Raw genomic sequence first — 16,412 nt, 5'->3', positions numbered from 1 at the left:
TCCAACTCTTGCTACAACTCCTGGTAGGCAGTGATATAAGACAAAATTACTTTTTACTTAAAGTGTCTACCATAACATTGGCTTTACCTGGGTGGTATCTAATGTCACAATCGTAATCTTTTACCAGCTTTAACCACCTCTTCTGTCTCATATTCAACTCTTTCTAAATAAAGAAGTATTTTAAACTTTTTTTATATGTGTACACATTGCACTTTAACTTCAAACAAATAATGCCACCAAATTTTTAAAGTAAACACAACTGTGACTAACTTTAAGTTATAAGTAAGGTACCAAGTCTCATAATCCTTGAGTTATCGATAGGCATATGCAATTACCTTACCTTTCTACATAAACACAACTCATAAACCATGGTAAGAAGCATCTGTATATAAGTCATATTCCTCACTCTCAGTCAACAAGGCTAAAACTAGTGTAAAAGTCAATCTCTTTTTTAGCTTTTGGAAACTCCTCTTATAAGCATCTGACCATCTGAAAGGAACATTACTTTCAGTCAACTCAATCAACAATTTGTCTAACTTAGTAAATCTCTCTATGAATTGTCTATAATACCTTACTAATCCTAGAAAATTCCAGACCTTTTTAGTCGTCATAGGTCTTTGCCACTCTAGCATAACCTTAACTTTACTCAGGTAAACCAAGATACAATTAACTGATACAACATGCCTCATAAATATGACAAGATCTAACATAAACTCTCACTTGGAGAACTTAGAATATAAATTATCTCGTAGTCTCTATAACACAAATCTCAAGTGTCACCCATGTTCCTCTCAAGTCCTAGAATACACCAAAATATCATCGATAAATATAATAATAACTTTATTAAGGCAATCTCAGAACACCCTATTTATCAAGTTCGTGAAAATTGTTGGAGTATTAATCAAACTAAGGGGCATCACCATATTTTCATAATTCTTATATCTTGTCCTAAATGCAGTCTTTGGAATGTTTCTCTTAGCCACCCAATCTTGATGATACCCAAATCTCAAGTCAATTTTTAAAAATACTGAAGCATCTTTTAACTAATCAAACAAGTAGTCAATCATTAGCAATGAGTATTTATTTTTTACCATCACCTTATTCAACTCTTTGTACTCAATGTACATGCACATCAATTTATTCTTCTTTTTTATAAAAAGGATCGGTGAACCCTAAGGTGAATGGCTCGATCAAATGAAACCAATATCTAGAAGCTCCTATAATTGCTTCTTTAATTCTTGAAGTTCAGTTAAGGTCATTCTGTATAGTGATTTATAAGGCTAGACTCGAGCCGAGCTAGCTCGAGCTCGGCTCGGTCAAGCCTGAAACGAGCCGGGCTTGGCTCAGCTCGATCAAACTCGAGTCGAGCTAGAGCTGGCTCGGGTTGGCTCGATAAATTTTTTTTAAAAAATTTTTATACAAAACGACGTCGTTTTGATCAATATATATTAAAAACGATGTCGTTTTGATAATGAAAAACAAGCTGAGCCGAACTGAACCAAACTCAAGTCGAATTTTAGTCAAACTCGAGCTGAGCTGAGTCGAGCTCGAGCCGCCCATATATGAACTGAGCCGAGCTCGAGCTGGCTACGAGTCGAGCTCGGCTCGGCTCGAATCCAACCCTAGTGATTTAGAAATAAACATCCCAAGAGCCAACTCAATGTTGAACTCAACCCCTTTCTCAAATAGCAACCCTGGTAGATCATCATGGTCATATCTTGAGGATAGGGCTACTAATCTGAGCTGATCCCCCCTCTTTCTAGTTATCTTCTGTCTCGTGACCTTTGATCTGAGAGCTCTACTCAATACCCTTGAATATATGTTGTGAGCGTTATCTCCTGTTAGCATAGCTTTTGCAATATTTGGTTTCAGTCCGTTGATAAAAATTTCCATTTTTCCCTTATTGATACTAGCCACACCAAGGGCATATTGGGCAAATACATTGAATCTAGTAGAGAACTCCTTAACTATCTTATGCTTTTGTCCCAAATTTAGATATTCTTGTGCTCAAACATACAATATATCAACTGACAAATATTCCCTCTCAAAGGCCTCTCCTAAGCGGCCTATGACATCCCACTTGTCTAATGGGTATCACTCAACATCTATCATCAAATCTTCACATCAGTTCTCAACAAGTGACTAACATATCAAACTTTTTCATGGTCTATCATCTCAAGCAAACTCATAACATTTCCTACAATATCAAGCCACTCCTCAGCTATTATTGATCTAATCCCAATGCCACCCTAAAACTTTAACAGCTAATGTCTATCAACTAAACTATAAATAGGGTGGAGTTATTATCTACTGCCACCCACAATCACAGTCCTTTAGACCTTGTCACCCACTATCTCATGTTGGGTGGCAAATCTATAATCAGTTATTGTTGCTCAACAATAAAGTGCTTGAACGAGGTGACCCACACGCTTAGAAAGCTCTCAGTTCTCCCTAAGAACCTTTTAGACAATCTTTCTAATCATAAAGCTATTTATCTAAGGTGCTACAGTTGCGCTCGAGGTTTGTCCTATGCCACTCCCTTGCTAACCTCTTGGGTCGAGACCTCATTAGCATTAGCATTAGCATTAGCAAGTAATCTTTTGGATCTTCTTATCCTGATACCACACACATAAACTTAGATAGACATACGACAAGTTAAATGCAATTTAATTAATACTTATAGCGGTCAGCATGTAGAAGTCGTCAGTGTTGCATGTAGGGCTACTTAAACACTTATGCACATTCAAATAGTTAACACTTTTGGGTTTCTAAAACAATAAATTAAATAGAAACAGAATTTCATCATCTAAAATTAAACTTATAAAACCTTCAATATACAAATCAAGTCTTGAAGATTTAACCATATACCCTAACTTTCTGTCAGCAAAAAATCTACTATTTTTGGCAAAATAAACAATTCAACACACAAATCACACTTTAATCTACCGAATAAGCACTTTTCATCAACTAACAACCAATTCAAAACTCAAATTCCGATATCAATTATGAAAATTGGATATTCTAGATAAAAATAAAAATAACCACAATAAGTGTTAAAATAATCTAATAATCAATTAATACTAACCTTATAAGTCATTTTGGAGATGAATTTAATTGAAAAATGGATGAAAAATCAAATATTTGAAGCTAAGACTTATGCTAGGAGTGATAAGCATTTTGGATTGAGTTAACAATAGTCAAATCACCTTTACATATTTAGACAATTTTAGCGAAACCCATTTTATTGACTATATCTATATAATCCATAAAATTATATAGCTAATATTCTTTGAAAACCCTAAATTAAGTTATTGTAATTAATTTCCCATCGAATAATCTATACCATGTTGTATTGTAAAACACCGTGAACTATCTCACAAGTACAAATATATGACAAATTTAAAATGTACGAGAAACTCATACAGTCTATACAGGGTAAATATTAGAAAACATCCTAAATCTTCCACAAATACAAAAATTAAAAAACATCATAATCTAGTATTATTCTTATAGCATTATTGAATTATCACTAGTGTCTATCTCCCGCACCATTCTTTAGATATCACTACGAAGCCTTGTTAAATAACTTTCAACAAGCTGCTTCTAATTGCTGTTCCTGCACATATATTTTGACATAGAAGGAGAGACAACATCAGTGTAGGTAAATTCGACATGGGTTCAAATTATCACACAGTAAAACAGACGATCTATGATATTTATGGATGGTCTACTATTTTTTAATATTGAGGGAATCATGGAATTATAAGTGTATATCAGAAGCATCAAGTGATGGACTTTTCTATCAATATAACTTTTCATCCTTCTGACTAGAAGAGTCCCTTCTGTCCAAGGAACTTTAGCTTATGCTGATGTAGATTTATTGAGTCCATTTTTATATGATACTTTACTACAGTTATAAGGCTTCTAGCCTTAATTACGAACAAAGGGAGAACTGAGAAAGTCCTTGTTCTTACCTAATGGATTTATAATTTAATTTCCAAAGTGGGAGTGACTGTTTCAAACGCTTCTACAAGCATCGCCACTTTTCTCTTCCGAGCTGGACTTAGTTTAGCAACAACCTGTTGAAGTGCATAATCAAGCATCCATTCCTCATCATTTTTTCTGTCTTCTGTGCTTTGATGCGTTAGATGAACTTTTTCTGCTTCGGAGATGGGGTCCAGAGGTAGATGTCGTCGCTCTCGTAATTTGAACCTCCTCACCTGTTCCACTGCCTTGATGAATCTCTTAAGGATGATCAGTTTTTTCAGATTGCTCCAGCTCTTCTGCATCTGTGGCTTAGATTTATTTCTTAACTTCGATTCTGTTTCTTGTTCTTCTGGGGCATTGGTGTTGTTAGAGTTGAGCCATGTTTCTGTTTCATCCAGTTTCTTAAGATGGTCTAATTTTCTGTTCTCGGATTCGTTATAGGTATCTTCTGCAGTACTAGTGGTATGTAAGATGAAAAGTTCCTCATCTTCACCATGTTTCCTTTGGGTGCCGATTTCTGGATTCACACTGTCAGAAATCGGTTGATCATCTGGTGAGTTATCTTGAAATTCCGGGAGCTGAATTTCATCAAGTGCTTCTTCGATGAGCTTTATGGCTTCAATCTGGTCATGTTCAATCTTTCGGCTGTTTCCATTTTTATTGTCAACTATTGTTTCCTGGTGTGATTCAGATGAATCCTTGCAAGATTCTGCATTTTTCATTCCAAGCAATACGTTGGCTTCACCCTCTTGTTTCATGTTGTCAACATCCTCTAGACATGATTGTGTTCCACCTTCGGTGGTATTTGATACCATGTGCTGATATATTAAGTACCAGAACCTTGTGTAATTCTGTTTCTCCATGTTGGCTTCTTGAGGTATATTAGCGATGTTGTTTGGCTCAGGTTCTTTTTGTTGAGAAGACTCTTGGAGGACTTCATATTTCTGCTTAGCTGCTTCTCCACCGGCTGTTCCTGATGCCTCCAACAGTTCCCAAAATGAAGCTGAAGTGCTCACACAGCTACCTGCTGTTGGTTCTGCATGATTTTCCAGGGTTGAGCTTTTCGGTGGGATTGCTTGTTCATCAGCTGCCTTATAAGTTTCCAACTCTTCATCTTTGCATTTAAAATATAGATCATTGACTTGCAAATCATTGATCTCTGTGAGAATTTTTCCATTTACTAATTCCTCATGAGAGGTGCCCACATTGTCATCTAGCTTTGTGGATGCCTTATCTGACAATATCGACTTCTCAAGCTTTGTGGGAGAGGAGTTAATGAAGTCAGGCTGGTATTCTCTGAACATGGAATTATTATCCATTTTATCAAGATTGCAAGCAATTGTTTTCTCTTCCTCCAAATTTGTTTGGTCAGCTTCAGAAGCCAATGTATTCATTACAGTATTAATATCACCACATGGTAAGCTTCTCATTTTTAGCTCAGAGCATTTCCCTCGAATGAGCTGTTTTCCACAATAGAAACCACTGCGTTGGTCTAGAGTCTCTTTGAAACTCTCACTCATTTCAGCATATGGTGCATTAGAAAGCAATTTATTATTTTGCTCACTGGTGGCTTGAGCTGGAGTTTCGTGAGCAGAAGCAGCTGCATTGGACCTCATATCAGGAGAAACTGTTTCAAAAGCTTGTACAAGCAGAGCTACTTTTCTTTTCTGGGCTGGAGCTAACTTAGAAATAACCTGTCTAAGTGCAAAATCAATCATCCATTCTTCAGCATTTTTTCTCTCTTCTGTTGTTTGATGTCTCAGATTAGCTTTCTCTGTTTCCAAATCAGGATTGTAGTTCCTTACCTTTTCCAGTGCCTTGACAAATCTGTTAAGGATAACGACTTTTTTCAGATTGCTCCATTTATTGGAAATCTGCTGGCTAGACTTTTCACCAGGTTGTGATGCTGCTTTCCATTCTTCACTGGTATCGTTATTAACAACTTCTAGCTGTGCTTCTTTTGGATCCTCTGCTACATTCTCATTAGTGCCATCAAAGGAACATGAGATGTTATCCTCTCCATCTTCAACTTGCTTCTGATCCAAGAAATCTTGTTCTGAAATTGTTTCAGTGGTTACTGATTGATCATCAGATGAGTGGTCTGGAATTTCTGATAGGATTTTATCAAACGCTTCTTGTACCAGCTTAATGGCATCCCTCTGCCAGAGGTCAAACTTCTGGTTGCCTGCATCACTATCTCCCATTTCCATGTCTTGATCTGTTTCAGAAAAACTCTGGTGAGAAACAGGACTTTTATCATGAGACAATGTGTGGTCTTCTTCATCTTGTTCTTCTTTGGCCTTGAAATCCAGAGGTAGCTTTTCAACTTCTGTAGCAATACCTGATACCATATGCTGATATATCAGACCCCAAAATCCTGTAAATTCTTTCTTTTTAATCTGGGTCTTGTGCCATCCATTAGTTGTAAAATTTGGTATAGGGTCACCAGATTGTGAAAACCCTTCATGGAAACGATTGTCTGGCTCGAAATCATCATTCTTTTCTTCACTGATTTCCTTGGCTGTAGTGCTGGCATCAAGAACTTTTCTTGAACCAGAGCAATCACCTTGAAACATTTCCGAGTTCAAACTTGCAACTGTTTCTCTATTGACTTCCTGATTAACTGCTGCATTGATGGGACCTCTCTCATTGCTGGTGTTCACAATTTCATCAAGCTTCAAGGACGGATTATCACTTTGAATGACCTCCAGTAAATTGGAATCCATGGTAACAGGATGATCAACAGTGTGAATGAGCTTAACATTTCCACTGTGTCTGCCTGATACAACAATTTCCCCCTCCGTTGTCTTACTATCACTGGCTTCAGTAACATCTATATTTTTATCTTCTATACAATAACTGCCTTCTCCTGTTAACTCGACCTTGAATGCCTTACCAATAACTGAAGAGTTTTCTCTTGTGTCTTTGGAAGCTTGTTGCTGTACAGAACCTCTATTATAGACCATTTGACTTGTCTTAGTTCCTTTCATCCTGTTACTAGAATGCTTTGCCTTCGGAACAGGGTGACTATGGTGTTTCATGCTCTTCTGTGCCTTCAACAAACGCCTCCGCATTGATACAAAGCGTTTCAGTGGAGGTAAATTGCCATGTCGTTGGCCATGAAGAGAACAATATGAATATGAACAGACTTTAACAGTTGCAATTGCTCCAGATTCACTCCCTCCTCTCTGCTGCTCAATACGCGGAGAAAACTTGGTCTCTTTAAGAGTTGAAGAACATGTGGCTCTGACAATGCTAGAGTCTGAAACTTCTGAGCATTTCTTGGATGGTCTCTTGGGTTTCAGACTTGCCATTTTTGTTAAGATCCTCTGAGGTCTCAGACTCGTTATCTGGAAATCTGATTTTGGCTTTCTGATTTTTGAATTTCTTGTGCTCTGATCATCGCTACAAAAACTAGATTCAGCATATTCCTCCCTTATAAATTCTCCCGGGCTTCCAATACTTGCAATCTTGATTGACCTTGTCTTCTTGAGTTTTTTCTTCTGGTCAGTTCCTCCAGACGATCTCCTCATCAAAGGCCTCCTGAATTTTGTACTGGACACTCTTGTTAGACTCTTTACCGGCTTGAAACTAGAGCGTCTTGATAAGATTCCTGATGGTTTCTGCTCAATCGATGCAGTATATAGTTTCAATTCGCGTTTACTCTAACAACGAAAAAGTATGACTACAAACAGATCTGTAATATGAGAACTTGCCTGAAAATTCCTATTCGTTGCATCGGTTGGTTGCGAATAATTTGATTTTGGTGATGCATCTGAGGTCACAACTGGAGTTGACAGTTCTGAGTTTCCTGCATAACCAGATAAGAAGCTGCGAGATTGAGTGGATGAAGATTTCAATTGTCGCGTACGTGATCTTAAACTTGACAATCCTGAGAGCCTAATTGATCTCGATTTCATTTTCTTCTTTGCCTCTCTTCCTCTGCTTTTTCTATTCTCAACCTCAGAAGATGAATCAGTCATGGATAGCAGCTCAGACTCTAAACAATCTTCAGAATCTAGTGCCCCTCCAACCTTGAATGAATCCATCTTGAACTTTTCCAACAAGATGTTGTTTGGAGTCAGACAATAGGTAGGGATTCTTTTTTTCTTTTTCTAAAGTTTGAGACACAGGAGAATTTGTTTATGGAGTACAGGAAGAAGAGGTATTGTTGTTTATAAAGAAGAAAGTTTGTATTTGGCTATAGTAATTTCTATTATGTTACCAGTTTGATTATAAAAATTAAAATTTGAGTTGTGAGTGGAAAAGCTGATTCCAGATTTGAATTTTTTTTTTTTTTTTTCTGGTAAGTAATGCCAGATTTGAATTTGGTTGGCAAGATGAATAAGTTAAGATGGCTTGACCTGCACAATGAACACACAGAATTGACTTGTCCTTTCACTTACATGGCCATTTATGCTATTAAATGACCGTGATTATTTATATATATATTTTTTTTTTATTATTTTAAAATTATATGCCGTAACGGAAAAGAAACAAGACATTATTGTAGACATTTGATGTGGAGAATTGCGGGAAATTAATTCAACTAGTCAAATAGTTTCCCATCCATATATTTTTAGGCAAAAAAAAACAAAATTTTGACTTCTTCTTTTTTAAAGCAAATCTCACATTTTTTACCAAGAAGAATATCTTCTCTTTGTATTACCTTCTTCTTCATTATTTTTATCTCAATAAAATAAACTGTAAACACATTCTTTCACTAATTTTACTTCTCCAATAATATCATCACATTCTAAGTAAATATATTGACTTATATCTATATAAATAATAATCAGAATCACTCATTTGTTTGTATTAGATCAATAATTTCAAGTTTTTAACACAATTAGATCATGTTGATTTCTTTAGGTAACACGATGTTTTTTTTTTTTGTTTGTTAAAAGTTAAAATAAGTGAACATTACTTGTAGATAGTTCATATATGTTGTATTTGTTAAAGTTGAATACGTTTTAGTGTCCAAATTGAAGAATAACCAGAATTATGATTTTCTTAGAAAATGTTATGTGTATGTGCATGACATGTGTGAATGGCATGAATCGTGGCATGTGTGTGTGGTTGGAATTAAATATTTCAAACTTTATGTGGGTTAATAACATATATTCTTTCACTGAATTTATGTTTTACAAGAAAATGGTTAAGGTAATATATATGTTTGGATATGGTAAGCAATGGGTTGATAGAGTTAATAACATTTCAAACTACATTGGTAGGCTTCAGACATTGGTATCAATTAACGCAAAAATAAATTACAATGGATTTGTAGATGTAATGTGTTCCCACTTAAGCATTAACCAAAGTTACAATGATGTAAAAATTTATATGCAAAACCCAACCACCTGCAATGATTTGTCGTATCTGATAAAAATGACTACAACATTCGGATTATAATGAGGTTGTCTAGGGCACGCACAAGGAATTTGTTATTTCTTGGTGTGGTTACAAGTCCTAAGAAGTTGGAATAAAGTATGAACAATAACATCCCAAACCACAGCCATGAATGAAGTTCACTCTTCGGATAACACACATTGTGAGAGACAATTGGAAAGTGTGCTCGAAGGTGATAAGGTGAATGAGAACTTGCACCATGACTACATTGAGGTAAGGCACCAAGAACCACATCAGGGTAGATAAGAGAGATATGATGTGCAACGTTCCACCAGATGATCTTCAATCGGATGAAGAAGAATATAGTGGTTATGATGATTCAGGTGATGATGGTAGTGATAATCATGGTTGTGATGATTATGGCAGTGATAATGGTAGTGGTGATGATAATGGTGATGATGTGGGGGTTAGTTCTAGTCGGTTAGCCTAGGATAGTTCAGTTTAGGACATTCCAATTCATCGTGGGCCTATTCCCATTAATGTTCAAACTCCAAATCCATTTTTAGGACTCTCAAGCCTTACCAAGATGTGAAAAATAAGGGTATTGAAATTCATTCAGCACTACCACGAGATGGGAGATTCAAAGTGGGAAATCAATTTTTATGTAAACAAGTCTTAATATATACATTTCACAAGGGATGCATTGGAAAATGGTTATCAGTTCAAGATGACTAGCTTAAATAAAAAAAGGTGGGATATCAGATGTATGAATAGGAGACATTCACAAGGGGAAGAAGTATGTTAAATGTATTGCAATCAATGCCACAAAAGTGGTCATACTAGATTGAATTGTTCAAGTCCACGAAATTCTTTAGATTACTTGTCTTTGGCCTTGCAATCCATGAAATCTCCTAGATTGCTTAGAGTTTTGTATAACCACAACTGCATCAGATGAAAATGTTATCAAATCAACAATTTTAAAGTTGAACTAAATAATCATACATACATAAAAAATATGAAAGCAAATTTATAAGGGTACCTAAAATGCTAATGGATATCCCATTAATGCAAAATTTTGTGTCTGGACATCCTCCGCATTCAACTAATGTCTATTGGACACATCCTCATACCTTTTTTAGACAGCTCAGCTAATTAACTCAAAAGTCATCGCCCATACAACTGTCTCCCAAGGAAACCTATTAAAAGCATCTCACTCATCAATTAAGCAAAAGATGCAATCTGAAATTACTTTTTCACTTATCTGCTCTTATCAACCCAACATGGAGCAGATATAACACAACTAATGTAACCCCATCCTAGTTGCAGTTGTCCCATGACTTAGACATAAATACTTGGGTTAGATCTTCATATGTCACAACTGTGGCACCTCAAAAATACATCCCTTGAAACCTCAGTGTTCCCCTTGTTGTTATATACTTGTTTATATTTGCCTCCCTACATAGAATCCCATTCATCATTGCAAATTCAATGAGGTTGAAGCAATAGTCCACCTCATTGATCCTACACCAAAACTCTTGCCTTGGTTACCCCTAGTTAACTTGTCAAAACAACACACAATGTACTAGGATCACACTATACTTACGTACCTCAAGATCCAAAAATTGTTCAAAGCACATTTGCCTAAACATTTTTTTTTTGTCACAATTTAACTTAACTCTGATGTGTTTTACTATTTCTTTGTGACTACAGACATTTATTATAGCCTTAAACATATGTATATCATGAAATCACCTCTCCCCAGGCTTTTCATTCACTTAAATTCTATGTGTTTTGTTGTGTACCAAGATCGTTAATTAATAAATTAAAATAAATAAACTCAAAGAGAAACATAAAAGAATTCATTTTTATATTTAGTGAATAGTGCATGAAGAGTGCTATCGGTGTGTCGACGTGGCATTTGGGCGCATTGGTGTGGTGTGAACACTACCATCGTCAATGCCACGTTGTTTTCCTTCATTTTCTAGCTAAAGAATCCAATTTACACCACAACACAAACCAAATCATTATCCCTAGACAATTTCCAGCACAAAAACTAACCAAAACATAAGAAATTTAAGTAAATTGAACTAACTGCACAACATTTCCAAAAATCCCAACATAACGTCGGCAGTAATTTTCGGCCTCATCCAACACAAAAACCAATGAAATCAAATAACCTCTAGACAAAAATAAAATAGAAACAAATAATTATTTATATTTATAAATTTTATCAAATATAATAATTATTTATATTTAATATTTTTTTTCATTTATGTATTAGACAAGTGAAGTAACAATGTCATTTTAGGCCAATGATTTTGAATTTTTTTGGGTGAACGATATACAGAGTATAGGGTTTGATGATTAATAAAGGAAAAAAAATTAGAATGAAGAGAACATATGGTCATTGGTGGTAATGGTCGTGGTCAGACGCACAAAACCGCGTTGGAGAATCAGGATAAAATAAATCCATGCATCTAATAACCGCAAAAATGTGGGACCCCAATGCCCCAACTTTTCTTCATCAATCATGTCAAGTGAGGGGCAAAATTAATGAAAAGAATGAAACCAACAAATTTTCAGAAACAAGGGCAGGGCAATAAACAATTAAAACTGCTAAGCCCGGCCACTCGGCCTTTATCAAAAATTCAAAACCCTTTCCTTCATGATATGTATATCCTCCCTCAACTATTAAAAAGGTTTGTGAAGGTAGAAAGACAGTGAGGAAGAATATTTATCATTTTTATTTATTTGTGCAAATAATGGCTATTGTCAGAATTGATATTGGATCAACCCAAGTTAACAGAATTTATGAGAAAATCCAGTGTCTTAGAATGAATGAATGATTAGTTTAACAAGAGAATTTGCCCAAGTGTGATGGAAGAATTGTTTTCGTATTCTTCAATTTCAGAAGCCACATTCACTGATTGGATTCAGCCCAAAAATGAAACCAATGTTGGCTGCAGAATTACAAATGTCCTTTCGAGTCGTGGATTGCATGGATCTGATCATCTGAGGATATATCAAAAGAATAAAAGAATACATTGACTAGCTGACTGAGAGTTTGATACTTATCATTGAAGGTAAGTATATACATATATATATTAATCACAGAGTGAAGAAAATGATCTCAAAAAAATGTTGCCAAAGGGCAGCAAGAGATCACCCAGAGTCAGAGAGGTAATTGGATTCTGATGTTTGCATGATAGCGGTTTTGATTCGTTGGTGTGATTTTTACAGTGTTTAGGGACGTATTTCATAGCTCTAGCTCAAGTTTTTGTGAATAATTAATGGGTATAAAGTTTGAGACTTGAAAGTCTTTAGATTCAAAAGGGTTTAAGTGGGTATGTTTTTGAACCATTTCTCTTGGTTATTTTCAATGGTTGCAATTGTTGCCTTCTATGAATTTCCTTTATTTTATAGAAGCTAGCTTCCTTCAAATCAGGCTGCAATTTGGTGGATAACTTGAGAGCCAGTGAAGCAAGCAAATCAACATGTTGAAGCTTTCACTACTTCAAATACGACAACTAATTCAAGATTAATAATTCAAAACTGTAGCCAGAGACTGCTTAGACAGAACAAATTGGTTGCTCTGAGACTTCATCGGAAGAAAATTACAAAAACTACTGAACAAGCAAACATTAAAGATTCCATAAAAAAGCATAAAGTAAGAAAATTAAAAACCAAATATTTCATCTACGCTTCATCCTTCTTTTTCTTCTTTTTCTTCTTCTCACTTTTATCAGCTTCGCCATTATTGACACCCTCAGCCTCCTTGGCTTCTTTGTCTTTCTTCTTTTTTTTCTTCTTATCAGACTTGTTTGTTTCCGGAGAACCAGCTTCATCCTTATCTTTGTGCTTCTTTTCCTTCACCTTCTCAGTCTTATCCTCCTTTTCTGTTTCTACATCAACATTCTCTTTGTCCTTTTTCTTTTTCTTCTTCTCTTTCTTCTTCTCATCAGCATCCTCTGCCCCATCTTCTGTCTCAACCTCCGCGTGTTCAAGTTTAGCCTTCTTAGCAGGCAGAACAGGGGCATCACCACTCTCATTTACTTTGCGTTTGCGCCCTTCCCCATCTTCCTCATCCTTGCTTTTCTTCTTCTCTTTCTTTTCCTTATCCCCATCAGCAGTCTCTTTATCTGCCACGGCTGGTTCTGGTGCAGCTGCAAGACCCGCAACCACAGAATCCCCACCAGTAGGCAAAACCACATTTCTCAACCACTCAGTTGGAGTTTTCTCATTTGGCTTCCCATGCTTATCCAACTTCCCTTCTGCAATCAATTTCTTCTTCATAGAAGCCCTCGGCCCCAACCCCCATTTTCTCGGGTATGTGTCCCTATCCATCACCACCCTCTTAATCCTCGCCACCACACCATGATCACAAGTAGCCATCACAGCAGTTGTCATTTCTGCAATCCCCAATGCAACAGCTTCACCCTTTGTAGTCATCAGTACAACTTCCTCCCCAACCTCAATATCATTCTCAAACCTCAACAGCCCAGGAATCATCAATTTTGCCCCATAACAGATAGCATTCACAGTGCTATCCTTAACAACCAACCTTTTATAACTCGTCAAAAGCACTTCAAGCGGCATAATCACTCGCCTCAAATAACTCTCATCCCTATAATTATCATATACCCATTGTGAATCCATCAGATCATGCATTGTCACCATGTTATCATTCTCCCCCAAAATCCCAGACCTCACCCTCCTCAACTCCTGCATATGCCCACCAACACCAAGAATCAAACCCAAATGCACACACATTGTTCTCACATAAGTACCGGCCTCACAAGATATCCAGAAGACAACCAAATGCTTATCAGCATCATACTCAAGCAATTTGCTTTCATAAATAGTCCTAATCCTAAGCTGTCTTTTGACTGCCGAAATCAACGGCGGCCTTTGAAACACAGCCCCCGTTAAAGTTTCAAGTGCCCGAGCCACTTTTGCAACATCAGGAACTTTATCGTGCAATCTTGCAACACAAACATACTCTTTCCCAGCACCTTGTTGCGACTTAACAAGGCGAGTAGCTCTATCAATACAAACGATTAAGTTACCAGTAACTTTGGGGTCTAAAGTGCCACTATGACCAGTTTTTTCAACCCTAAGAATGCGTTTGATCCAGGCGACGACCTCGTGGGAAGAGGGGTTTGCAGGTTTATCAAGATTCAAAATACCGTACCTGATATACTCAGCGAGCGGTCGCTTAAGAGGAGAGAAACCGGAGGAGAGAGGCGTGTAGTGTCCGGTTCGTACATTGAGGCGGTCGTAGTTTTTCAACAATAGTGGCCACTTAGAGGTGTCTAAAGCGGGAGTAAAGCTCTGGGGCTTGATCAAAAAATCATTTGCGGTATCAGTATCAGTGGGTAGGGTATCTGGTACAGGGGCGGATGATTTCTTCTTGTGCTTCTTCTTTTCGGAGCGAGAGAGCTCAACATCAGTCATGGTTGAGAAAAGGAGAATTTCGTGTTTACTGAGTAGGGTTTTGGTTGAGAGGTGGCTGAACGAAAGAGATGGAAATGAGGATTTATTTATAGGAGTTAGGGTTTTGAGGGGTTTAGGGAAGAAGGTCGTGAAATGAACATCATTTGGTTTGGGCTACTTCATTTATTGCAATGGGCTTTGGGGTTTGTAAATTGTAATTGTATTGTATGTCAATGGACAACCTTTAGGATCAGTTTTGAAAGACAAAAGACAATAACTTCAAATTTTGGCCGAATTTTTAGCTCCTGCCCAAAACGCCCTTCAACTTCTCGGTTAATGTCTTGCGAGTAAACACTTTGCCCACCCAAAGTTTGGTCCAAAAAAATGTTTCCACCTCTAATTCGTATAAATAATATTTTTCATCCAAATTTAAACTCTGGTAAAATAATAATTTGATTATCTATTAATTTTAAAAATAAAAACAATTTTTTATTTAATTCAAACGTTACACTGCTAAATTTTATTCAATTTTTTTGTGTGTAACTATCATTCTTGAAAAGTAGTTTGACTAAAGTCCAAACTCAATTTGTAAAACTTAATTTGACTAAAGTAATTTAACTATAATATCCTTACCTCAAGCTCAACTTAATTTGTAAAACTAAAGTCCAAACTCAATTGAAAAGTAATTTGACTTTGGATTCAATGCAATCCTTAATTTCGAACTTGACTTGTTTGATTTAAACTACGAATTAATAAGTCAACTTGGAGCTAGCTCAAATCACGTCTAGCCCTAATAGATATACTCTATTTTTAGAGTTGATATATAAGGTCGGGTTTATGTGGCAAGATTGGATTGGATTAAATTTCATATTTAAGATTAGATTGGATTAGAATAAGGTTGGATTATAACAAGTTGTCCTGTATTTGGTGAAGTATGGAAGTGGATAAGAATATTTATGGTAAACTGTTATTAATACTATTATATATGATTTAATAATTATTTTCAAACCATTAAATTGTAAATTTATTATTAAATAGGTAAAAAAAAGTATATATTAGAAAAAAAATTAATATTACATACACTAATAATGAGTATAAACATTACTGTATTATCATTTGATGAAGTATCATTTTATCTCTAATTTAAAATTATTCATTTATATGATAATGCATTATTATTTTTAACTGTATTTGTACCATTATTAAAACACGAAATATTATTATTAAAAAATTATTTATAATTACACATTAAATAAAAATATATTACCCAATTAAAAATATTTACATTTTAAATTAAATTTATTTTATTTTATAATATAATCTTAATTCAATATTAATTATATTAAATATCAATTATTTTGAGATTTATATAATTAATCAATTATAATAACTTGAATAAGAGATATTTTGATAATTAACACATTAGATTTAATTAATATTTAAAAATTTAAAATATTATTTTATGATATTTAAAATAAAAGCATTTGTTATTGTTATGTGGTCAAATTAAATACTCCAAATTCAAACATTTAAACTTAACTAGATTTTGTATATAGCGGACAACTACTATTTGACTATTCAACCGAAAGCCTACAACAATTCAAGACTGAGACATTTAAATTCAATGGCTAACAATCAAACAG

The 16,412-nt window shown here is 35.5% G+C and overlaps 2 protein-coding genes across 2 annotated transcripts; both read right to left on the bottom strand.

The window, feature by feature from the left end:
- Positions 1-3,370: 3,370 nt before the first annotated feature.
- On the bottom strand, positions 3,371-8,352 carry LOC123205474 (calmodulin binding protein PICBP-like). Its single transcript, XM_044622424.1, has 3 exons — positions 7,704-8,352; positions 3,975-7,610; positions 3,371-3,616 (listed from the first exon to the last, which is right to left on the bottom strand). The coding sequence occupies exons 1-2, from the start codon at positions 8,034-8,036 to the stop codon at positions 3,984-3,986; spliced, it is 3,960 nt and encodes a 1,319-aa protein (XP_044478359.1). The 5' UTR covers positions 8,037-8,352; the 3' UTR covers positions 3,371-3,616; positions 3,975-3,983.
- Positions 8,353-12,846: 4,494 nt separating this feature from the next.
- LOC123205482 (H/ACA ribonucleoprotein complex subunit 4-like) lies at positions 12,847-14,936 on the bottom strand. Its single transcript, XM_044622438.1, has one exon. It carries the CDS (start codon positions 14,788-14,790, stop codon positions 13,033-13,035), a length of 1,758 nt encoding a protein of 585 aa, XP_044478373.1. The 5' UTR covers positions 14,791-14,936; the 3' UTR covers positions 12,847-13,032.
- Positions 14,937-16,412: the final 1,476 nt, after the last annotated feature.

The sequence above is a fragment of the Mangifera indica genome, unplaced genomic scaffold (assembly GCF_011075055.1).
Source record: "Mangifera indica cultivar Alphonso unplaced genomic scaffold, CATAS_Mindica_2.1 Un_0007, whole genome shotgun sequence".
Taxonomy (NCBI): Eukaryota; Viridiplantae; Streptophyta; class Magnoliopsida; order Sapindales; family Anacardiaceae; genus Mangifera; species Mangifera indica.
Note: the sequence above shows the minus strand (reverse complement) of the source record. Positions and strands in the feature narration are given on the sequence as shown.

Excerpts from the sequence above, each read along its gene's own strand:
- LOC123205482 (XM_044622438.1), bottom strand. The coding sequence starts at position 14,790 with ATGACTGATGTTGAGCTCTCTCGCTCCGAAAAGAAGAAGCACAAGAAG.
- LOC123205474 (XM_044622424.1), bottom strand. The coding sequence starts at position 8,036 with ATGGATTCATTCAAGGTTGGAGGGGCACTAGATTCTGAAGATTGTTTA. Across the intron at positions 7,611-7,703 it reads CAACGAATAGGAATTTTCAG|AAACCATCAGGAATCTTATC; the intron begins GCAAGTTCTCAT and ends TCGATTGAGCAG.